The sequence below is a fragment of the Gymnoscopelus microlampas genome (genome assembly GCF_963454915.1).
Source record: "Gymnoscopelus microlampas genome assembly, chromosome: 19".
Taxonomy (NCBI): domain Eukaryota; kingdom Metazoa; phylum Chordata; class Actinopteri; order Myctophiformes; family Myctophidae; genus Gymnoscopelus; species Gymnoscopelus microlampas.
Genome location: NC_139956.1, coordinates 23,697,981 through 23,724,255, shown reverse-complemented (window position 1 = coordinate 23,724,255; position 26,275 = coordinate 23,697,981). Strand labels below are relative to the sequence as shown.

The 26,275-nt window shown below is 39.9% G+C and overlaps 1 protein-coding gene across 6 annotated transcripts in view; it reads left to right on the top strand.

Annotated features, from left to right (window-relative positions):
* col25a1 (collagen type XXV alpha 1 chain) overlaps positions 1-26,275 on the top strand; it is a 193,340-nt gene that overhangs the window by 155,140 nt on the left and 11,925 nt on the right. For 4 of the 6 annotated variants that reach the window (XM_084043471.1, XM_084043472.1, XM_084043468.1 and 1 more), the window contains exons 11-27: positions 2,047-2,073; positions 3,164-3,208; positions 11,287-11,319; positions 11,414-11,449; positions 13,777-13,821; positions 15,584-15,646; positions 17,399-17,467; positions 18,626-18,670; positions 18,915-18,959; positions 19,815-19,892; positions 20,366-20,389; positions 21,991-22,035; positions 22,511-22,555; positions 23,295-23,375; positions 24,325-24,387; positions 24,676-24,726; positions 25,834-25,860. In XM_084043471.1, the coding sequence (XP_083899597.1) occupies positions 2,047-2,073; positions 3,164-3,208; positions 11,287-11,319; positions 11,414-11,449; positions 13,777-13,821; positions 15,584-15,646; positions 17,399-17,467; positions 18,626-18,670; positions 18,915-18,959; positions 19,815-19,892; positions 20,366-20,389; positions 21,991-22,035; positions 22,511-22,555; positions 23,295-23,375; positions 24,325-24,387; positions 24,676-24,726; positions 25,834-25,860 (822 nt within the window). The remainder of the gene's footprint in view (positions 1-2,046; positions 2,074-3,163; positions 3,209-11,286; positions 11,320-11,413; positions 11,450-13,776; positions 13,822-15,583; positions 15,647-17,398; positions 17,468-18,625; positions 18,671-18,914; positions 18,960-19,814; positions 19,893-20,365; positions 20,390-21,990; positions 22,036-22,510; positions 22,556-23,294; positions 23,376-24,324; positions 24,388-24,675; positions 24,727-25,833; positions 25,861-26,275) is intronic. The other 2 variants (XM_084043470.1, XM_084043473.1) reach the window with 1 other exon arrangement.

Genomic DNA, 26,275 nt, shown 5'->3' with positions numbered 1-26,275 from the left:
TAATGGGAACCAGAGCAAAGACGTTTCATTTCATAGTGAAAGCCATACTGGGTTCACTTTGTTAACAACAAAAAGCTGAGGGCCTAATTCCGTGCTTGTGCAAGGAACGGGAGCTTGCCAGGGTCCGTGAAACAGAACGCCAATGCTGTGCAATGCTGTTATAAAACAGAATCGGTTATGGTATGTAAGCACCACTCGTGCAGAAAGTTCAACTCATAAGCAGTTGGTTGAAAAGGCCCTTTGGTCAGACAGTGGCAGGTTGACTGGCAGACCCTGTAATAATCTGACAGAGATATCCACTCAAAGGGGATGAACGCTAATGCAGACCTCATCAGGCTGAGAGTTTGAGTTTTTAATCAGATTCCATCATCATTATGGCAATATTTCATCATCAGTATGTCAATGACTCCCATGTGCGGGGCTGATAGTTGATACAAAATTCCAGAATGTATTTTTATGAGTTTTTACTAATGTGTAGCATGGGATACTCCCTATACTCTGAACTGTAACATTGTAACATAACAAAAACAGACTGATTGTTTCACAATGATTAGAACAAAAAGCATGAAATGTTATTGCGAAGATTTTCGATGAATCACTCAAAACAGAACATGGCCTGTTTTGGACTCCTTTATAATGAGACCCTGTGGAACACACACATTCATCTGAATTGCATTAATCTTTTTTAATTACAGTAACCCCAACCATTTCCCCTATCATTATCTGTCTGGGTTTAGGAATAGTAACACATTTCCACAACGATTAGTGTGGTTTTGAATTTGAAAAGGTCAGAAGGTCAATTGTTTTGGCAAATAATTCTGAATTAGGCTACTTTTATTCAGATTGGTGGGACCTCGTCATTCTGAGTGAACTGCGTTCATTCAGATGTACTTTTCTTTACATAGCCATTACACTCAGCCAGAAACTACCAAACAGATGAATAACATTGGATTCTGTAAACTTGTACTCTTATCTCACTGTAAGTGCATGAAAGGCACAATTTACAATGCTATGCAATTTACAGAACTCTTTTGTGTATTTTAACTCTTCTGTGATTTATGTATTTGTTCACCACACAGTAGATAAACAGGTGGTTACTTAAAAAAAAAAAGAAGTGCATTCAGTGGTATCAGCCGGTGTCTCGACATCAACTATCCCAGCTGAATTCCAACAATTCTGTGACCCAAAATGTTATCATTCAGAAGTGACCTCTAAGGTTATCTCTATCCGGGGAGAAATCCTGAAGCTTTATTTTTTACCCCCTGACCCTTCGTGGGTCTTCACATGACGAAAGTGCACTGAATGAAGCCACTGTGTTTATGTCACGTTATCCATAGGGGGATGTTGGTACCCCAGGATTGGATGGTGTCCCTGGCGCCAAGGTTTGTTACACATCCTTCGTGGTCTGTTGACTCCGAATTCATGGCAGTCATATCTTTTTTGTTCTGATTTTCAACCATGTGGACTTTTCTCATCAAGTGGGCAGCCTTGGCTTTTTGGACGTGTCATTGGTGGTCATTCTTTTGTTTCCTTCATAACATTGGCTTTTTTCCTTTCAGATTTTTTGTTTAGTTTTATCTAAGACAGACTTACTGTTTTGCATTTTCAAATCAGTTCACTCATCCTCATGAGCAGTGGGAGAAATAATGTTTTGCATGACTCATGTTGTGTCCACAACACTACCGGTCCAACATCCATGAAAAAAGTTAAATAAATTAGATCAGGCAAACTATGCACAAGCATTTAGTTAGCATGCAATCATGCTGACCACTTATATCATCATTGTACAGTACATTGCCATAATGTGGCCGGTTGCTGGTTTATTTAATACCTTGTCAGTACAGGTTTGTTTTGAAACAAATATTTGAAAACATCTCAAAGAGTTGACACCCAACAGTCTGTCTGGGGAAAGACTGTCCGAAACATCAGTGTTTCTATAATTTAACGTGTATTGAAAACCAAGATACCATCTTAACCTGCTGGCATAACTCTCCAACCAAACCTAACGTGCGTTGTGTGTTCAATGCTCTGCTTTCTTTTCAACAGGGGGAAATGGGAGAGCGAGGTGAAAAGGTAAATGTTTGATCACAATTATGAGCTTGTAGATCGGCTATTTATGGCGAAGAGATTTGTGTAGATGGAAAAAAGTGATCAAAGTACAGAGCCAACTCAGGTCCAGTTTACTTAGTCAAGAGGGTTTAAGTGGTAAAGGCAAGGGATTTGGTTGTACTGTTTGTACTCTTTGTGGATGTAAGCATAAAAAAAAAAAGTAGGTACAGTATCTTCTTATTTCTCACTCCAACTCCCACTTGAGAACTTTGGTTGTTTTCCAATGATGACTCCCATCAGCGATCTGGTCTTCAGTTGAGTCAAATATGTTGAGTCATTTAACTCTCTTAGGATGCCATTTCTTTAGTCAAGGTCTTGGTGGAGACCAGAGGACCCAATCAATGTTAGCAACCTTAGCTTAGGGGGCCTCACAGTGTGGCAAGTATGAGCAAAAAAAAAACGCTGGCCTCTAGCCTTCTCTCCATTGCCTAATCTCAGTCGTTTTTATTTGCTGGTGTTGGCCAGCCACAATTGGGAGGTGGGAACACTGACCCAGTCCAAACTGGGAAGGAGGCTGGAGAAGAGGGTGATGACTCAAATGTACTGCATTGGCACAAGTCACAGAATGGGCCTTGATTGGAGAGTTTAACTGTATCTTATGGGACTTTTTTCATCGTCTCTAGCTAGCACAACCGATTGACCCTTTTAATGACGTTCAAAATATAGTATGTTCTGAAGCTGTTGACTGTGAAAGAAAAGGCAAATGTGAGACATAATAAAATAATTGCATTTCATTTGTGCTACAGGTTGAGGTACAGTAGGCCTACACAGTAAAACCCTCAGTGTTAATTTTACAACTTTTTTACTCAGTAAAACCTGAGGATTTTACTCTATACAGTCTAGTGTGGTTAAGGTTGATCCAAAAAACACAACTATCCATAATGTCGTTGTCTCCTTTATGTTAGAAATCCATACATTTAGCTCCCTTTTATGCTCGTTTTCCCTTGGAAGCTGAATTCAAAACTCTTCCCTCAAGCAATGTAATGCAGTTAGGTGTCTTGACAGTTTTTTCCGAGATACTGATGTGATTTATTCTGTGTGATTTTTATTGCAGGGCGATATGGGTGAAGACGGGCTGAAGGGTGACTTGGGTGAAAAGGTATGTAAATTCAACTTTGCCTTTCTTCCTCTCTGTTTATGGCTTGGAATCGACTCAAAATATTTTTTTACGCTTTGGAGTTTAGCCATCTGAGTGGTAAAGTTCAGAGGTAGCTGTTGTAAAAGTGCCTTCAGCTGTAAGCAAAGTAAAGGCAAGCATCCCACCTTTTGATGCGTCCTATCTCCTCTGTACATAATGTGGACTTAATCAGCGTGCAAGGCTAGCACTGCATTTCCTGGTTGCATTCATCCCTTTGTTATTTTGGGACCATTTATCATTGAGACAACTTGTCAACTTGTGATCTGTTCCAAACAAAGACTAACTGAACTTGGCTAGACACATTGTCAAGAACCCAAGTCATACATCCATATTATTGCCCCAAAGGGCTTTTTCGCTTTTTCGTTAGTACAATGATATCAGTGCCAGAGATGGATTAGCAATTTGTCCTATACAGTATTTGTCATGCTGCCTTTATTTATTTTTTGAGTTATGTCTTTAAAGCTGCGGTTCTGAAAATATGGGTTGGTACTGAACATAGGCCATAGGACAAAAGTAGTGGCTGGTGAGTTCTACTGGGTGTCATTTGGCATGTCATTTGTTCAAATAAATTCTTCTTCTACCATGTGGATTATGCATTAGATTTCACAAGTGTCACACAAATGATACTTTGAAAAAGTACTCTATTGTCAACAGATTAAGCTTATGTTTCTGTCTCTAAGAAAAGTAAGTTTAGTAACAGGAGCAAAATATTATTGATGCACTGGCAGTATATCAGGAGGTGGGGGGGGTGGTAGTCAAAATGTCACCGTCAATTTATTTCCTCTTAGCAAAGAACAACTTTGATAACTTCTCACATTATGAGTTACTCCAGTTTTTTTCAAAAGGCTGCTCAACAGCGCTGCCAAGAAAGACAGGAAGGAAACAGATGCTAGATATATTACCCATCTGTGGAAAAGGAGTGAACAAGAAGGAAGCAGAGGGCCGATAAAACGTCACAGCTCCACCTCGACTTTGATCTGCGTGACCTTAGTGCAGTATAAGTGAGAAGGTGACGGCGTTTCTCTGCAGGGGGAGAATGTCGGAATAGAGTACCATGGGAAATCAAACTTAAGTAGTTCTTCTACTTCTGTCAGTCCACCCTTTTTTTCTTACACCGGTGTTTTCATTCATTCCCTGATGACAAAAGACAGAACTGCAGAAATAGATATAGGAGTCTGTAACCTATATCAAAATATACAAGATATGATAACGCAGTATTTTGTTACTGGTATGGATTGGATTGACTTATCAACCCAGACTTTTGGTGCCAGGATGTATAAATGAATTGCAGATTATTATTTTTCTTCCATATATAACACAATGGTGAACATATGGTGGGAGTAATTGCTTTTCAAAAGACTCTGGACATAACTCATTGTTCCTGAATATCTAAAGGCTTCTGAAACAAATCATGTGTACAACGACTTGATTGATTATCAGGTAGTTGCCATGAATAGCTGTGTGTGTGTGTGTGTGTGTGTGTGTGTGTGTGTGTGTGTGTGTGTGTGTGTGTGTGTGTGTGTGTGTGTGTGTGTGTGTGTGTGTGTGTGTGTGTGTGTGTGTGTGTGTGTGTGTGTGTGTGTGTGTGTGTGTGTGTGTGTGTGTGCGCCCGCGTGCACACACATATTTTTCTCATTTTTCTCACCTAGTCTTTCACTGACACACACACGCACTCTAACTACTTTTACCAGAATTTGTCCACAGTAGGTCAGTACAGTATGTACTGGGTGTCTGAAAGCTTTCATTGACAGAAGCTTTTATTTATCATGATTCCGCATCAGAAGCGAAAGCTCATGTGAGGCTCAGCTTTGAATGGCATCCCGCAAAACCACAGCCTGCTTCAGTCATTATTTGGACAATAGAATTTGAGGTCCGACCGATTACACATCCCAATATGCCTGTCAATGCTCCATTGTCTCAGTGTAAGGAGGAGAAATTGGAGGAGAATAAAGAAAGGGGATGGGGAGGGAAGAAGGCAGAGCGTTGGGCTTCTTCCATGTCGAAGATGCCAAGGTTAACAATACACAGCGCAGACACCACAGGGAAACTGTGGTAATATGGGTTGAGAGGTGATTCTGTGAAAGCTTCAGCATGGTAAGCAGAGAGACCTGAGGGAATGTGGTGGAGTCTGCAGGGAGAGAGAGATGGCAACACTGGCAATAAGCCTGGGCTTTGCATTATACAAAGGGAGATTGTTTTGACAGCAGGATCTGTGGAGTGTACAAGAGACAAGATGACACATATACTCTGCTTCATTCACATAGACACTCATGCATGTCCGCAAAAGCATAACCAATTGCACACGCACACGCACACACACACACACAGACACACACACACACACACACACACACAATCTCAGTGGCAGCAATGCACTTCTCAATGCAGAAATCCAGATCCTATCGATGGCTTGGCTTGGCACATATACTGTAGCAATCCAGCACTGAATCGTTACAACACCTCTCCCTGTTACTCTGAAAATGTAAAGGGTGTTGTTTTGGCTGAGAGAACAACCAGACCTCAAACAGGAGGACACATTTCAATAGAACAGATTTATATAACAAACATTTATATAAGAGGGTGTTTCTATTTGACAAACCGTAAGGGGTAATTAAAGAACAACCTTTCTAGCCTTTGAGCGTCTATCTATCACAAGACTCAATATGAAAAAACATTTTTTCTCAGTTTACTCGTAAGACTTTAGCTCCTTAAAGCAATTACTGTTAGTGTAATGTGCATAAATATTTAACAAGGTGTGAAATGAGCTGCGACCGAACTTGTTCAACTGAAATTGTCAGGCATTACATTATAGGTGGGAAAATTCCTTTTGGGTCTGAAGAAGTGAAAGCATGTAAACTCTTTAATTGGTGGTGGTACATTTTGTGGCTGTGAGAAGTTGGCATTGACAGGAGTGGCACAGTGGTTACTTACTGGTTAGAACATCTCTTGAGTCCTGGGGTCCAGTCTGGCCCGTAGTCACCTGGCAACAGTTCAGCTGTTGGCCCGGGCTGCTCGTTTGGCCGTTGAGTCCATCAGAAACAACGTGTCCATAATACCCCAACTTATTCATTTGAGGGAAACTGAGGTCAAGACTTGAGCCAATTAAGGCCCCCCGAATGGGTCAGTTTTACTAATGGCCTTAATGTGGGGAATTACTTGAGCCCATCTTTTGCTGGCCATGTTGGGAAATGTAATGGTCGTAGATTAGTCTCACGATGTGGCCTGGTCTTCATCATTTGCTGATTAAATAGTCCACCTCAGTCGTACAGTACTTACTGTATCTGGCACCGCAGCTTTCAATGTCGCCTAAATTGCCAGGCCTACATTATGAGATCTTTATGCTATTATATTTTAGTGCCAAAATACAGCCTTTTACACAGTCAGCAAGTGCTATGGGCGCCCATAATGAAGTGTGCTGTATTGATAGTATGGTCCCCTGCTATGCGATGTGGTTAAATGGCATGGCTGTAGCCTGAACATGGTAATTGGCCCAATCGGGACACTTCGCTCAATGGTACAGAATAATGCCTCATTCCCTCCCCCAAAAACTCACCCGCTTTTTCCATCTCGGTTTCTTACATTGGTCATTCAGTTGGGGTTGATTACCCAGAACGGACCCCTGGCTTGGGGTACTGATAGGCGAGTGGTTAAGGCGTGTACCACAGGCTCTGACGCCTGGCAGCAAGGCCCGAGTTTGATTCCCAGCCCCAGTGGGTCTTTGCTGCATGTCACTGCCCGACTCTCTCTCCCTGTTTCCTGTCTCTCTACACTGTACGTGACTCAATAAAGAAGGTAAGAAAAGCCAGAAAAAAAGAAAAAACGTCTCATGCTTGGTGCCACAGCTGTGCCACAGCAGATCATGTCGCTGGTGTTAATCCCTTTGGAGCAATGCAGGGAAGTGGTGTGTAGCATCCTGACACTCATTTTCACATGGATGGGTCATGATCTTGAGGGGCTTTGTGGCTTCTGGAGTTTCTCTGTGTGACATATGATCTGAGAATGGCATATCCTTTTGTACAGTGAATGTTTTAACCACTTTTAAGCCTGATTCAAACGTAGTCATTCAACGGTGTCATGTTGAGTCACATCACAACGTTTTATGAGCTTGTAGATCTGCTATTTTCACCTTGAACATGTAGGCCTAGGCTATTTCTTATAACTTTCGCCAATAATGACATGTCCACAATAGGGTCACCAGGGTTTGTGGTCCCTGAAATGTTTGGTTTTTATGTTGTGTTTTTATGCAACAGAGGCCCGTCAATAGAAGAGCATGGCACCATGTTGGATAGGTGACAACAGGTGACAGGTCAAGAAGCAGGCAGGCTATCTTCAGTACAAATTGGTACTCTAGCCGTGACATTGGCATTAATTTAATCAATACCTGCTTTTCGGTGTTTAATCCTGCAGGGATTGATAATGAGGACAAGACCTTATTACTATACCGCATGGTTTGAAGCTACGTTAAGAGATTAGATCTCCAGCAGGTTTTAGGCAGGATTTTGTTTTGTTATGTTTCCCTTTCCTTTCTTGTAGACCTTACCAATTCAGTGCAGATGTGAAGCATGGTTACATATGCATCCCTGCCAGGAAGCTTACAGGTGTACACCAGCTCTGACTTTGATGTTTGTGTTGTTAAAACAAGACATTATTCTATCAAGACAAAAGAGAGGCCTGAATAATGGGGGCCTGTGTATAGTTTCCTGTTTTTATCACAATTCCTCTGTCAACCACAAGATGATATCCAAGGCTGTTTCCCAGGGCTCAAGAAATAAAATCTTTAAAAAACCTTATTCTTTTTACACAATGGCTCCTCCACAGAACAAAATCTGGAGTGTTAATTTTACTCTGAAAGTGTAAAAATAGACCTGTAAGGCTCAGATCTAAATTAACACTCGTCAACATTTGATCATGGCAGGAACCTGTTTCGCAGATACTCCATCCCCACAGTAAATGTCCATCCTCTCGGATCAAATGTGTACCCTCAATTAAAGATGTAACAAGCTAGCGCTAACTTGTGAAAACGTCCATATAAAAAGGAGAACGACAAGCCCCCAGGGGAGCTTGGCGGCGCATTTGAGCATTCCACGAAGCCCAGCTGTAAACAGTAATGCTTTTTTATTGTCTGAAAAAAAAGAAAAAGAAAATGCGGCAATTAAACATGCCTTGTGTGCTGTGCATCATAATGACTCCCATAAAAGACTGAGGGCAGGAGGCATTCCTGCAGCAACTTCTGAGCGTGAGGCGTATGCGTACTGTAACCACAGAATCAGCACCAGAGCTCCAGACCCCGGCCTCGTTCTCTCCCCCCTGCTCCCTTTTCCCACCAACTACCCATAATTATGCTCTTTGGCCCCCTGTTTTATGCCTAGTTTTTACTGTACAGTGCAGTAGTAATATGGCTGATAGAGGAATTCTGGGTTCTGGATAGCAGAGACTGTTATGGCATAACTAAGTACAACCAAGTGTAAACATTCAGTAAAGATACAGCATGGTAAAGAGAAGAAAACACTGCACCAGAGACATTGTCTGATAATGATGGGCTCAGTCTTTGTCTTTTGTGTGCTCACTATCTTTTTATTCACCTCTTGTCTTATGCAGTTGAGTAGTTTCTTAGACAATATGTTGACACTGATGTGGCTGTCGCAATTTGAAGATGGAAATGCTCTCATAATGTTATACCACTGCCTGTTACCACTGTTGCTGTACCACTGCTTCCAGTGGGGTTCCAGGGGGTCCCCAGCAAAATAAGGAATATTTTAAACACTTAAGCCCCATTTTATTTTTCAGATATTTCAGAATAGCCGATCTACAAGCTCACAAGACGTGGCAGCTTGGATATTTGCTATTTTTGACAAATGTCCTCTTATTGGGCTCCATGGTACAAAATCTTTCCAAATGGGGGCCTGCACCCAAATACATGTCAATTTGGTGTCCTTGACATGAAGTGTTAAATGCTGTATTACGTTTTTGTGAAACAGAACAGACTATAAAGGAGCGCAAATATCCACTGTCCTACCTCCCTCCAGCTTGTGTGTGTGTGCGGGGCATGTGATGACAATGTTTTGGGGTTGTGTGCCTGTATGAAGAGGCACGGGGCAATGGGGGAAGGGTTATGTTGAAGGAAGCTGATTGTTGATTCATTTTGTCAATTATGTTTACACAGGCGCAGACTGGGAACACAAATCAGCCTGGGAATTTAAATGACCGTGTTCCCCATATCTGTCCAAATTGACATACAAATAATAAAGTTGTTAGAGTGTGGTTAAAATTATTAATAATGCGGTGCAATTATGGTGAACAACTGGCCTCACATGACGCATGCCATTGACGCACGCGTCATTCACGGGAGCGTCATTGACCTTTTTTATCTGTCTGGGACTTTTTATTATGATTTCTCTGTTTATCTGTCGCTCTTACAACTGTTATTTTCCCATGATCTGTAGGGATGCCTTAAAGTCAGATCACTGAGAAGTCCTAAATGGGACAACATGTTAAATCCATGCTGTATTGAAAACAATACAACAAGAAAAGAAACACTATATAGCTTACAGGGAAATAATGTCAGATGTTCCACACACGCATTATCATTTTTGTTCCATTTTCGTTCTCATACCCGAGGGGCGGGTCCTTCTGCTGTTTATATTTCGTAGCCGGGAAGGACTGTGCTGGAATTGCTATTTGGTTGTCTATTATGAATAAAGCGGAATAGGACTAATGACTATATACAATATATAGATACATGAGGAAAGTTTGTGCTGGAGTTTGCACATCAATAAGTACTGTAGGTTGACGTGATGTGACCAGAGCTGTTTCTGTAGAAACGGCTTAGGGTTTTGGGTTATGTTGTCACGCTTAGAAATGTATTGGTGTTAATCAAAAGTGGGCTTGCACTGAACTGCGTGTCTATCTTGTTATCTCTCTGGACAGGACCATTGTAATTGATAAGTAGTTTAGCAATCAGTTTAGATCCCATATGCCGGACAGCTTCCACCAGTTTGGCTAGTTCTGCTCCATAGCTTAGGATGTTAATCTCATAGCCTGGAGTGACGATTGCTCTGTGATCAGTAATTTACAAACATTTGATATAGTTTACAATTTAGGTTACCCAGAGCAGGAAAATGTGAATCAGAGTAAGCAGAGTAAGCATGAATCCTGTCAGCAAACGACAGGTAAATAGTCACAAAAGTAGAGCGCAAAGACAACAATGTAATCCTTCAAAGACACTAGGATACCAGGTAAACAACAAATAATATGCAATGTAAATGACATAGTTGTCGGTGACCGAAAAAATATACAAGAATTAATGCCATTGGCCTGCTGGCAGCGTGCATGATATGCTGCTGATAGGCCTAGTTTGTGAGATACAGTACACACACACACACACACACACACACACACACACACACACACACACACACACACACACACACACACACACACACACACACACACACCCCAAATTCTATTGCCTAAATAATGACTGAGGCAGGCTGTGGTTTTGCGGGATGCCATTCAAAGCTGAGCCTCACATGAGCTTTCGCTTCTGATGCGGAATCATGATAAATAAAAGCTTCTGTCAATGAAAGCTTTCAAACACCCAGTACATACTGTACTGACCTACTGTGGACACATTCTGGTGTGTGTGTGTGTGTGTGTGTGTGTGTGTGTGTGTGTGTGTGTGTGTGTGTGTGTGTGTGTGTGTGTGTGTGTGTGTGTGTGTGTGTGTGTGTGTGTGTGTGTGTGTGTGTGTGTGTGTGTGTGTGTGTGTGTGTGTGTGTCAGTGAAAGACTAGATGAGAAAAAAAGAGAAAACGCACGCACGCACGCACATTTTATTTACTAATTAAATACTGGCAGTAATCAGTAATAATGGCAAAAAAAACTCTGTCAGTGTACGTATTATGTAACTGATGTCTTTTCTTTGTTCCTGTTGTTAGTAAACGTGAAACTACCATTATGTTCTTGTATAATAATTGATATTTTCCAAGTAATTAATTTGATCATCTAAATCATCTAATTTGTACATTTTCCTTCCCATAGGGAGATGCCGGCTCCTCTGCAGCAGGCATTAAGGTGAGTGCTAATGTACCTTGTTTGATGTTATGACTGCCATCTTTCTGCCTTTCTTTTTAATATTATTAAATGATCATCTGCGTTGTGTCTGCAGGGTGAACCTGGAGAGCCTGGACGTGGTGGGCACAAGGTAATCCCCTACTTTACTCCAACAATATCGTCATGAATATGACAATTGCGAAAGCTGTAGAAATAACTGTAGAAATTGTACCAGTAATGGTAATAGTAGTATTACTATACATTGAGCGAGACACCTGCAAAATCTTGAGTACGTATTCATTCAACACTGAAAGTGTAAAACTAGCCCCATAAGGACTTTTAATGATACTATCCACTGCAACACATAACTTTGTAGTATATAGTTTAGGTATAGTAATTTAGTAATATATTGTTTGTACCGTTGTTTCTGTTGTGTTAATAGTGGGTACGTAAATTAAACTCGACTCAATATAACCATTACAATTTCCGTAATCACGGGGAATGCCATATGGACACATAATGATGTAGATTTAGCCAAACAGTCAAAAGATTTAGTGTGACTTAGAATATAATCCTAAAATGTTTTACTTAAGTGAAAGTATCAATACTGCAATGTAGAAGTAAAATTTTGGAATTCAAAATTTACTTGATTAAAAGTACAAAAGTATTGGTATCAAAATGTAAAGTACCAAAAGTAGAAAGTACTCATTATGCAGAATTGTTTTTATACATTTCAAATGTATAAAATGTATACAAATCTTTATAATCGTTTTAAATCTTTACAATGCGACTCATTGTGAGCTTGTAGATCGTCTATTTTCAAATGGCCGAAATGTATAAAGGGCGGAAGTGGGTAATGTATGTTTTGTAATAATAATACATAGTACAGTACTTGAGTAAATGTACTTAGTTACTGTACTTTACACCACTGAGTAATCCCCATGACTTCACATTGTTAAGATGTGCGTTATACTGTATGTTTTGGCCTGACACCTGTATTGAACAGGCATAAGGCCCTTACTAACACTTCTCCTGATATCTTGGTTTTTACTGAGACTTGCATTCATCATCATTTTACTACCACCCAGTTATTGCAGTACTGGGTTTTGCAACCAACTGACTCTACATATTTTGGGTGTTGCATTGTCGTTGTATCTTGGTTTCTCTGTTTAATACATTTGTTTGTGACTTGCCCCTGGAGCCACAGTAGGAAATCGAAGGAAAATATTGCTGAAGACATCTGAGGTGGTTAAAATCATAACCCATCAAAACCGAGCATGAGACACAAGAGCTATTAGCTGCCCTCTTACCAAAACTTGCACCAGTACCCAGCCTAATTACACAATTTAATCCCAAGTGCCACACATCATTAATTCACCCAGTTTCTCTTCCTTTGAGGAAAAGGCTCCATGGAGACAGAAGGGCCCCATAACAGATGCCTTTTTCTGCCCTGCTGCAAAGGACACTTCTGGCCTGAATGACACTATTGTTTTACTCCATTTCTCTCATTTTATAGTCATTCTCTTTGCTCTGATGCTCTTATACAATTTATACTTCCTATTATACTGGCCATCAAAACAATCACGTTATTGATCTCCGTCAATGCAACCACTGAGTGACTTTCAGTAAGGATTTGTGAATCCATGAGAGATTTTTTGCTGGGTTTTGCTGCTTTCATGAGCCATGACGGAGAGTTACTGCCATCACACTGGGCTCCTGAGTGCCATTACAGTTGATCATTCTCCTGTGGTGGTGTGCTAAATATTTCTTTGCATATGCCTTGAATAAAGTTCTTAATAGAGCATTATATTAGCCCAGAGTCAGAAGTTTTATTTTGGAAATTCTCTGCGAACGGCCCCCTGAGGGACATTGCTTTGCTTTTCCCAGAGCTGAATCAAATGACTGTACAGTAGTCACACTTTGATGCAACGGGAGACTGTGAATTTTCCACTTGACAATGACCTGAACTTGATAACTGAGAAACGTCTTGGTTCTCAACTTCACCCACTGCCAAACTCTAATCACCGTAAATTCGCAACAACTGAGCTTTTTAGAAATTTGAATCCAAGGTATCCCCTGTGTTAAATCTTTTCCATTGCAGACCTGAACTTACATATAACAACAAAATTATCCCACTCGATTGAAACAATTGGTAGGGATATTATAAACGCACCTCATAGTCCCCTGTATCCAACACTAATAGCCCTGTCGCGCTATGGCTGCATGAGTTTGTCACGAAAGTGCATGTGCAGTACCTGCTGCTAGTAATGACCTCAAGTGAATGGCTATTAGACAGTATAAACTAATAGGCATCATGCCATCCTTCGGCACGTTTAACATTCACTGTAGCACTCTACGCACAGGAATATAAATAGTGAACAGAGTGTGCTGAGTAAGGCCCTCAAGTGTAGGAGCAAGACTTGATTTGGCTCAGCTCGGCTCAGCTCGGCTGTAACGTGTTACACTTTTCCTGTGTAGGGAGAGCCAGGACTTCCAGGGCTGCCCGGACTACCGGGGATTAAGGTAAATGTTGTGGCTGTTTTCATCGCAAAGGACTCCCCGCAATTCTTCTCCTCCAGTCTTGTCCATGTCTTCCTGCTTCAGTCCATATCTAATGTACTGTATACCAGTCATTCCTCACCAACTTCCAATTAACCCAAAGTTAGGTTTCACATAAATATAATGCTGCTTGTTGCTGTGTGTTTCCTACTGTTTGGGAGAACATAAATTAGATGCTCAACAGCCAGAGCTAGTCAGAGACTTATAAAGGGAAACACATACCTGTGCTATCACCTATGTGAATAACACAAGTTAAATTGATTTAGGGGACAGAATAGTGCATGTGTGCTTCTAAGCCAAAACATCTTCTAAAACCTAAGGGGGAAAAAAGTGTCATTTATGTTTGAAATGGAATAAAATAGAGGCCTGTGATGTAGTGAATGTGCTCTGATGAATTTGGAGTGCTACACCAGTGCCTATGCCCGCAATCCACTTCCTGTGATTGTCCTAAGGAGTCTCGTCAGTGCAGAATACTTAAAAAAGACATGCTTGTTAAGGAGAAGGCAATTATCTTTTACGTCAATCAAGAATTCCTAAAATGGACTTTGTATTATGGACGTGTGTAGCAAACGTGTCTTAATCTACTGCAAAACCAAAAAAAGAGAGAAACATATTTCACTGCCTTCAATTAGAAACCGTACATGGCAAATGAATGGCAAACACTGTGATAAACATTATACTTTAGTAGGTTCGTTGGCTTGATATACAACGTGTGAATGCAATGAATGCTCATACAGGCATGATGAGATGATGCTTGTTACTGTTTTGGTTTTTGTTTTGCTTGTACCCACTTTGTGTATGCTTGTAACCTGTTGGCCTTGTAAAAAAACAACAACTTTATTTTATATACTCCTGTTTTTACTTAAGAGGACGGAATGCTTGATGGGATCTAACAATGTGTTGCTAACATAGAACTCACAAGTTCTGAGGTCACCCACATTTTCGTCTACATTTCTCCTGGTTGTCCAAAGTTTTAGAGGCAAGTGTCCACTGGCAATGCAAAATCTTTGAACGGTTTCAAATGTATGTGGGAGCTTTGGTTTGCACAAGTTGCTGTAAATCATATAATAAGATATCCCCATTTAGAAGTTAGCACCAGCATTTGACTCCCTGTAAATTAAATTATCCATTACAACTAGGCTCACCAATCCGCAACTGTTCTGTGAAAGTGGAAAATGCTTTGTTACTCAAAATGTTTAAATGGGAGGACTTGATCACATGTACAGTAGCAGTTGGCTTTTGTACCCATTTAATCTAATCACTTCTCTGTGCAGCAGTTACGGTTTAACAAGGGACTATAAGCTCATACATTTGAGAGGAGTCATACCATGAAGGAGAGGTTATTACAATAATGTGAAACCAGGACATAAACGTGTGTGTGTGTGTGTGTGTGTGTGTGTGTGTGTGTGTGTGTGTGTGTGTGTGTGTGTGTGTGTGTGTGTGTGTGTGTGTGTGTGTGTGTGTGTGTGTGTGTGTGTGTGTGTGTGTGTGTGTGTGTGTGTACGCGCGCGCGTGTGTGTACTCATATACTGGTGAAATCAGTATTTGCATGCTTGTGTTTGTGTATTCGTCCATGCATCTTGCATATGTGTTCAGTGCTCACCACGGGGGGGCGGGCTCAGTATTACACCGCACACTGCTTGTGGGGAGGGGGTGGGGGCGCAGTATTACACCACATACTGCCTGTGGTATAGTAAATTGATACTTATTTCGCTGGTAATTTCAGGGCGAGCCTGGATTCTTGGGTCCCCAGGGAGAACCCGGGCTTCCAGGGCTCCCAGGAACCAAGGTAGGTTGCCTCATACGTTACTGTGAATCATGAACAGTCTTATACTGTACAACAGTGTTGTACATGCAGGCCTGCTGCAACAGTGTATATCAGTGTTTCTATTAACTTTTTCATGTCAAGGACTCCCAAATCAATATGCATTTGGCCGCAGACACCATAGAAACATATTTTGTGCCAGTGATATGTTAAAATGTTTAAAAAATATATTACAACCTTTTCACCTATTACATTTTTTTCATGATTTGGGGAAAATAGCAGATTTGCAAGCTCACAGGCCATTGCATTGCGATGCCTTGTGAGCTTGTAGATCTACTATTTAAAAATAGCCAATGTACAGTATATTTGTTTAAAGTGGTTTACACCAGGCCCCCACGTTGAGAACCATTGGTGTATATCCAATCCAGTACACTTTATTCATATAGCACATTTCACAAACACTCGGTTTCCAAAGTACTGTGTGTATATGAAGAGTCAGGGTTTGTAATGATGAGTCTGGTACCCCTACTCTCTTCAGAACACTTTGTATCAAGTCGATGAACGTGAGGATTGGTAGAATTTTGGTAGAATCTGTAACTGGCACAGACAGTTTGGTGGCATTACTTAGTGGTGATGATGGAGGGAAATCATCTCATCATCTTTGGCCCTGTCTGATGGTCGTACTCTGAAATGCTGGCAGGGTAATTTAGATTGAACATTCAAAGTGTTCAATTGCATTGTTTCAGGTCTGAAGCATTTAGTAATTTATGCTTCTGAACCTATCCTAGTTCATTCATTTTAAATTAGTGATCTGTGGTTACTGGTCACTTTTATCCACAACAGAATGTCACTGACTTCTTGAAAGAATGTACAAAAGAAAACGGATGCAGAACCGATGAGAGAACTCTGGTCAGTGGTCATTGATTCTAGTTCAAGTTAGTTCAGTGCATCAGAGAAGTGATAGAAGGTTTGGATCTCAGTAAGCTGTACCACACCCCCCTCTACTGGCCTTTTTTAGTCAATTTACTTTGAAAGGAATGCATGGTTTTCAGACTTTCAATCTTGTCTGCACTGTCTGCTGTCTGGTGAAGAGGTTGAGGGAAGTGCTTTCTTACTACAAAGGTTTCACATACATAAATATGAATGAATGACTATTTTCTCTAATCTGGTTAATGAACTTTTTTTCTGTTCTATTCATAATGCTATATGAATCAGATTACATTTTGGTGTATCACATTCACCATTATTCATAATGCCTAGGGTTTCATAATTTTTCCAAACATGTATTTTGAGCTGATAAAGTGTGAAAAGCCTGATTTAACAGAACTTCAGTTTTCAGAATCACAATTCAATAAGGTGTCAGAGAGCATTTTCTAGCTCTCTGATATTCATAGGGGGGGGGAGGATTCAATGCTTCATCATGCTTTCGGTCACATTTTTCAATGCCAGGTGGATTGTAAGAGCAGCAGCTTCCACAGACCCATCTGAACCATATAATTTGAATTAATCTGAAGTACTCTAAGGTCTCAACAATTATTAATCAAGTGGTTCAAAATGTGTCTTGAATCACTGGCTACAGATTCACCTGTTCACAATGAGCTAAGTATGACAGGATTGGTCTCCTTAATATACAGTATCAGCAATTTTGTTCAGGAGCTCAGTTCTATAAAAAAAAATGCTGAAGATCAAAAAATATGACTTGGGTGTGGCCTACATGAGTGAAAAGATTTTAAAAAAAGTTATATTTGGTTTATTTGGTGGTTTGTTTCTCCGTAGGGTGAAAGAGGGGACCGTGGTTTACCAGGCAAGGGTGATCGAGGAGACATCGGACCACTTGGCCCTAAGGTTATTTGTGTGTGTGTGTGTGTGTGTGTGTGTGTATTGTGTGCATGACATACTGTATATGTTTTCATAATGTTTCCTGTTACAGTATATCTATTTTAATGTATTATATTTATTTAATAATTTTTTGGGGCTTTTCTAGCCTTTATTCAATAATCGTTGTCGAGAGAAAGGACAGGGAGAGAGAGTAGGGGAGTGATGTGATGCAGCAAATGCTTCCGGCCGACCGGGAATCAAACCGGGGACTTGCTGTCAGGCATTAGAGTGGTTCTTGCCTGTGGTACCATTCGACTGTCGGGTAAAAAAAAAAGATTAATATTATTTGTATATTTTGAAAGACTACATTGGCTGATCACAGCTGTCCTTTCATATTTCCCATGTGTCTCATTGGTTTTTGCTGCCATCTGCAGACGTTTTTCCCTAAACACATGCTAAAAGTAGGAACAATCCAACAAGTGAGTAAGGACAGAGCAGAATGTGATTCCAAAGCATTCATCAAGTATTCGGCCCTTGCAAAGAAAGACAAATACCCATTATGTGCAATAAAGTGTTAGAGGCATTCCCTAGAGTGCAAACAGACTGAACATGATATGAATGAGCTTAACCATTGTTTATAAGTGGCGCTGACCTGACAGGTGGCTTAATCTGCAGTCTAAACGGAGATGATCTGTATGGCCTTTTCATATCCTGTGGGAACCCCCAAAGGAATAACCATCACCATTTAACCATCACATTTCAAATAAACAATTCCTCCATTTACCCTGTGGTAATTGCACATGGAACGCAGGTCCTTTTTTTTCTCCCTCTTTTTTTCTGGGGTTGAAACTAAACATGCTGCTCTTCAGGGCGGAATAAGAGAAGCTGGCGTTATTTCCTCTGTGAAATATGCGTTGAAAATGAATGGAGGGGCACGCCAGTTGCTAAGTGGATAGTGCGTTGACCACATAATTGCAACGTCCCCTGTTCGATTTCTTTGTGGAGACCTGTGTTTCACCCTCTCTGCCCTTGCTCAGTTTCCTGTCTCTACTCTATCCTGTCTAAATACAATTCTAAAAACTGCCTACAATTTTAAAAAGAGTGAAGTTTGTAGCCAAGGGTATGTTCAGAATGTACGTATATGTATCTCTCTTTTTGCTCACCGTATTTTCTCATCAATTGCAGGGATTTCAAGGCGAGTCTGGCATGCCTGGCTTTAAAGGTTCAAAGGTAATCAAGGCATCTCTGATGTATAATTCATTTATATATACTTTTTACATACCCTGATCAGTTTCTACTGTGTTTTTTAAGATTGTATATCAATGTGCAAACTTGATACTGTCATTCCACCAATATACCCCAATATTTACCACACCAAACCATACTACACCACACCACACCACACCTTATTTTGTCATACCAATGTGATATGAAATGCCATACGATGTTTGACTTGTTTGTTACCTTGATCCAGGGAGAGACTGGGGATAATGGAGATTTGGGCCCCATGGGCCCCAGGGTAAGTTATAAACATACTGTATCATCATCATCAACAACAAGAGTATCAATAAACAGCTTTTCTTACACCAGTTTGCAGAGCATTGATTTTGCATGCTGATGAATATTGACTGTATAACTTTTCTTTCTGTTTACTGTTAAAACTAACTTATTTACTGGAAACACCTACAGTACATGATGCGGCTTGGACACATAATTAATCTAAAATTGTCTGAACTAACAACAGCAAAGAGCAATATGCAACTGTTGCTGCAACTGTTGATGCCACCAGGGGGCAGTGTAATCTTTTACTCACTCCTTTAATGTGTTCCCTTTTGAGGTGCAATCAATCACACTTCTTGTCATTATGACAAATTGAAGAGAATATTCAACAGCAATGCCATGTTTATCTTGCAATGCTATAAGAGCATATACAAAGTACAATTGAGCAAGTGCAATTACATTTTAGCAATCACATAACAATCTTAAACCACATGAAGCTTGTACTGTAGTTTGTCTATTTCTGGCAAAGAGATTTGGTGTTGAGGGATACGATGAGGGCCAAGGATAGACCGCTGGGGACCTTGGTCAACAAAGTATATACAGGGTTTAAGTGGTTAATTCCTACAACTACTACATCATCATCATCATTACTACAATCAACCAATAGTAAGAGGGACAACAATCTAGGCCATTGTACCTAAACAATCTTAGAAGACTCTTGTCAACAACAATGGATAGAAGAAGAAAATAACATCATACAAATAAGAAAAGGGCTTTTGAAACAAAGTCTAGTTTCTTGTTTTTGCCAGCATATTGTATGAAAGCAGATGTGATGTGTTTAACTAATGTGATTCCTAATGCCATCCATCTTCAGGGTCCCGGTGGGCAGAAAGGAGATCAAGGGGCCACAGAGATCATCGATTACAATGGAAACATTCAGGAGGCCTTGCAGGTCAGACACTGTTTATAGATTTCACTAAGTTATGATTCAAAAATATATCAGGGTCACTGCTGAGGTTATTTATTGATAGACTTCTGAAGCTTGTTGTATGACTTTTGTGTTACAACATACTGTAGTAACACTCAATTTTACGATATGTATGTCAACTGTATCAAATGGCGGCTGGAAGTTTGTTTTCTTAACCTTTAATAGCCCTACACCAAATTGGGTAAACATTTTCTTGGCGCGGCTGATAAAAGACATTATAAACCGAGACTATAAACGTAGACTTTCACCCATGCAGCTTGAAGTGCAGAGTTCATAAATACTCTCACTAGCATGCAGTTCAGATTCTGTCACCAGCAGAGACCATGTTTATTATGAGGTGTGTCCGTGTTCGAGTGCGCTGACAGGCTGGTTTGTCGAGTGACCTATGCAATCTTATCTCCTCCTTCCTTCTCTTCCCCTCCTTTGGCCGAACACAGAAGATTACCACTCTTACAGTGACGGTAATTTACCCCCACGCTGTCTTTGTCATAAGTGCTGCTCTTTTGTCCCAGCATGGAACCACCCAAAACAACAGCCTCAGACCTGCCCTGCGCCATTCCCTGTTTCACCCATTTCCCATGTGCAATTGCTTAACAGTCAACATTCCCTACACAGTAAACAGATAATTAAGCGATTTATAACTCACAAACTGCACAAATGTAAACAAACTTGATTCTTACGGGTTTGTTTGGTTACATGTGTACAGCCTCAGAGCTAAATTCAGGATTTTACTGTGTAAGTGTTTGTAAGATATCCTGTATCTTGCTGGCGTGCAATCTAGCACTGAATCAGACTTCATTGCTGCTTTTGTCAGTTACTGAATCATTCCAAGCTTTTCAGGGATTATGTGTGTTGCTCATGCATGTACTGAGAACCATTACTCACCCACAAATACCTTACTAGCATTATACTTCACATTATACTATATGTATGCATGAACTATATCTATCTATCCACAGTAAGTACTGTATATATAGCATGTTTAAAGTAAGCTAAACACTTTTAATCTGGATAGAGAAGTAATGGCATTCCTTAGACATGGATTGTGGATTGTTGTAAAGGACCACTGTTGGACTGGCATGTTTAACTCATTGATTACAACTTGCTGTACAGTATACTTCACATTACTGCTGGCCATTTCCCAAAGCATACTGTAGTTTGTCTTGATTTTCAAGGAAACATTCATTTATTACAGTATGGTATGAAAAGCAACTTGCACAGACTTGAAACATGCTTCGTTCTTAATCCAACGTACTAAACTATCATTGTATCATTGTGCAGTTTTTGTTTTGTCGAAGTTAAATTATGATTGCATTTTAAAATGGTAATCAAAGGCCTATGACTCACAAACTGCGCAATGATGTTTTGTCAACTTTGACTTAATTATTCCTGTATGTTTTGTAATGTTTTAATGACTTTGGATAAAATATAAACAAATGCAAAATCTACTATAGGCCTACAAATAAAGGCATTAATGGGAAAATTGCCTGTTTGTGGGCAATAATGTCCGAAGCTGTGAATAGGCATGTGTTGATGCTGGTATGGTCCTTTCTACATTTTTTGTGTACAAGGAAATGTAGTCCTCTGGCCATACAAGGACATCTAGGTCTATGTTAATGTTGTGATAGGCCACTACAACCAGTCAAGTATCAAGTGTATCCTTATGTTGCTAGCTTATTTGCACAATAATAGAACAAAGTGATCAAAAATGTAATTGTGAATTACTAACAAAAAAATATAAACATAAAATAAAATAATTAGGTGATTATGTTTTAATTCTCTACTCTACAACTAACTAACTTTTTGCGTGTGTCGTTGTGTTATATGTTGTTGTGTTGATACACAAGTTATTCCTTACAATTGTGTGTATAGTGTGAATGATTTCAGGGTGACAGGCAATTCCATTCAAGTTGATGCACTTCAATTAATGTACTCATCCACTCCCGCTGTGTTTACCTCAGGGCCTTGTTGTACTGAGTTGAATTGTCATAGAACTGATGTCATCCCCAGTCAAAAGTAGACATAATGTGTTGATGTCTGTAATATGTCTGTGTTAATCTAGGGTCCTGCCGGGCCTCCCGGGCCAATTGGACCACAGGGTGGAAAGGTAAATAAAATTTTGCTTAAAAGAAGAAAGTCTGCACAAAAGAAGACTAGAAAATGCTTCCATTAGAGATTAATTTATTACCAGCACGTGACGTTTCGTCAGTTCTTCATCAAACCCTTTGCCTGATGAAGAGCTGATGCTCAAACTGTCACATGGTGGTAATAAATGAATTGCTACGGGAGCATTTTCGACTGTGTGGACTGTGGACTTCACTTAATTGTTTTCATTGTTTTTTCTGTCCTACGCCTAGTATTTATTGTTTGGATGTGTGTGCTTTCACATAATGGTTTAAATGCTCCGCCGACGATGCAATTTGTGTTGTTGGTTTATCATTCTATGACGTTTACCGTTGTCCTTTTTTGTGTAAATCTCGTGATACTTAAATTCACCTCTCAAAGTTATTTCACACTGTTACTATACAGAGAATCTCAGTCACAGATGTGTTCGTTTCATTTGTTTGTTTCATTGCTGTCAGGGGGATCAAGGCATGCCTGGACTGCCTGGACTGGATGGTGAAAGAGTGAGTTGATCTATGTTAAAGTCCACTTTGAAATGTTTTGAGAGAGTTCTGCTCAGTTGACTTGAACACTATGGACATTCCCTTGTGATACAGTACTGTATGTGACTACGGCACACATTATCTGAGCAATGTAATTGGCATGGTAACCAAGGCCATTGATTACAACTCGCAGTACAGGTGACATTACTGCCGACAGTTTTTCAATGCACACTGGAGTTTGTTTGATTTCTGAGGAAGCCATTTGATTTCATAAATTTCAGAACAGTATGTACAACTTGACTTGAAACTTGCTTGAGATAGGTCATCCAACACACTAAACTTCACTGTGCCGTTATTTTTTGTCTGTTACGTGGTTATAGCATTTGTATGCATTATGTTATAGCATAGATCTAGCTGAAATACAGCTGCTGTAGAACAGATTGATTTGTGAATGAAATTCAATTGTTTAATCATGTAGGTGTAGCCAATGGCATTACAATATGTTTACGTAATGTATGATATAGCCAAAGCTGTGAATAGACAATGACATGTATAGATGTCATTTCTTTAAAGTTATGCTATGTTTATTTTATTTGACATGGACATCACATTGGACAAACCAGATGCATTGTTAAAAGTGTATAGCACTAGTGCAAATTTTCAACCAGAGGAGGTATTTACCAAAATAACCTCAGGGTGAACAGTCAAAATAGTTTAGAATGTTGTTGTCTGTGTGTAACATGTAATCATCTCTGTTCAGGGCTATAAAGGTTCCAAAGGAGACATGGGAATCCCTGGCTCTTCAGGAGAAAAAGGCACAACTGGTTTACCTGGCTTGCCAGTAAGATACCATCCTACTATCCTACTATAATTCTACAAAGCTCTGTAGTGGTGGTGAGGCCAAAATTGGTTCTTCCCGGTTCTCCTCAGTGGCTGGAGCAGTTGATCTGAATTTGCACACAGCCATTGACCATTACCATGTGCACGAAACTGCGAAGCCCATGCACTGTCTCCTTCTGGATGCCTCAAAATTGTACTTAAGTACAATACTTGAGTAAATGTAGGCTGTTATGGATATATTTTCTTTACATGTTAATACTCCATCCTTAATAATATATGTACTGTTCGTATATATAACACAATAATCATAATACTGATGAAGACAAAATGTTCAATGAATTTGTCTTAGTCATTGGACGTATGTGGTTATTTAGAAATGTCTTGCTTACAGTAGCCTAGTCTGTAGGCTTATATGAGAGCATATACTGAAGCCTACAGTCTAAATCATTATAGGGATTCAAGATAGCACTGTAAAACATTAACTAACTCAAGTCTGCAGTGCTACTAAATCACATGCATTAAATCAGTGAAGACAACCAAATAATTAATCTGGTGAAAATGCCCCCCTGAAAATGTGAGTACTTTCTCCACCACTGGTTGTAAACAAATGACTGTGAGAGCAGTGTTGTTAACATGTGTGTGTGTGTGTGTGTGTGTGTGTGTGTGTGTGTGTGTGTGTGTGTGTGTGTGTGTGTGTGTGTGTGTGTGTGTGTGTGTGTGTGTGTGTGTGTGTGTGTGTGTGTGTGTGTGTGTGTGTGTGTGTGTGTGTGTGTGTACCTGCAGGCAGGCATGTAGAATTCCCCACAATTAAGACTCAGCAGTGTCTAAAAAGAACTCTCTTTTAGTGCCACCCACTAAGCTTATAGGTTGCACAGGTGAATTTGACTAAAGAGCAACGCACACCCTTGTTGTTTTACACAGGACTCTTAAAATTGTTAATTCTTCCTCAGGGTGTGAACGGATTCAAAGGGGATAAGGGAGAAGCAGGTCTCGCAGGTCCTGAAGGTTCCTCGGTATGTCACTACGCACAGACACTTGAACAACAATACTTGTTCTTTTGTTAAGTAGTCTTGTACTTTTTATTGTGAAATGCATGCCATAAATAACATGGTAGAACCCACACACCAAGCTATGGTTTAGGCTTATTTATTTAGAAGAGTATTTTCTCTTAATAAGGAAGTCTAAACCATACAGCAACGTGGTTCTATCCTTAAACTATGTTCTGCTTTTAACCTAGCACCCATGGTGCGCGTGTCGTTAGCCCTTCATTACATTTGTTTTATACATTCTCTCATTTGTAGATCACTGGCCACCCAGGGCCACCAGGGCCCCACGGACCTCCAGGGCCTATGGTGAGTTTGTCCATATCAAAATGATCAGAATGGTCATCAAAATACCTTATTTTAGTGCATCCTAGTGCAGTATGCAATTTTACATCACATGAAATGGTGGACGCTAACTCTAATGCATGTCATCTTAAGAAGATCCACCCATGTAGTGAATGTGTCATACTCATTCACAGTTCATAACCTTTGCTTATTAATTTTGTATACTGCAGTAGTTGCATACCCTTGCTGCATGCAGCTACTAAGGAAGGCAGGGGCCGAAACGTGTGGCACAAAAAATTGACATAATTTTGTGTGCTGGTGGTTCATCTTTTAAAAGATGCATTAAAAAACAGAGTCTACAATCCAAAAAAAAATGGCTCATATTGAATTTAATTGGTGTCAGTTTGCTATGGAGTGACCCATCACCAGATTTTCTTTTCTTTCTTTTTTTTGTGGGTAAGAAAATAGGACCTAAACATTGTAACTAGGAGGACATTGAAAATAGCTGACACAGTGTTTTGTTTCCCAGACTTTTATTCACAGAACCCATAAGGTGTGACATATGTGTGGCAAAAACAGAATTGAACCAGAATATCGGCAACTATAATCACATTACATGACTTTGCATAACAGGCCTATGCGCACTTTTGCTTTCTCTTGATTATGTAACAAATCCTAATCACATTTATCTTTCCTCATCATGAGTAAGGCCGGCTGTCTGTCATGGGAGGATTGTTAGTCAGAGATAACAGCTACTGCTTGTGGGGTCATGGTGCAATAGGCTAAATTGTCTTGACTATGTAATTCTATGACGGTGCATGCTTTCCTGCACGTAGTACAGTTTTACCATAGCAACTCAACGCAAATGGAACATACTGTGTACAGTAACTTACATGGATGCACACTGAAGTGAAATTAAATATCTGGTTCTTAAAGTATTGGAAAAATGTGTAGTCTTGAAAGAAAGTTATAGTCGCTTGAGGTACAATGGAAACAAAGTGTATGATTGTTTTCAGGGTATTAGCTTCTTTACAACTAACATTTAGAATATTAGCTTCTTTACAACTAACATTTAGAATATTAGCTTCTTTCTTCTTTACAACTAACATGTATTATTGTATCTGTTTTCAGGGTCCTCATGGCTTCCCTGGACTGAAGGTAAATCTCAGAAAGGAAATAATACATAACATAATACTGTATAAACAAAGTATAGTAGGATTACAATTGAGCCACTCAACAGTTCAATTCAAGATGATGGCAGTTGAAAGTGGGTTAATTATTTTATGATTCACTCAAACCTTCCTTATCCACATTGTAAACTTGAAACATGATCATAAAGGACCGCAGTGGAAACAAGCTGTAAGCTCTTTTGCGTTATCCTGTTGATTATGGTGGGTCAGATGTTTGTTACAGATGTATGTATGTGACATATGATTTAATTTCATGATCAATAAAGACATCCATCAATCAATCAATACTATACCACCTCACAACAGGACTTACTGTTTCCACGTCCATGCGTAGGATTTGATAATTAATAATTATTATTAAACCACATTAATAATTCTACATT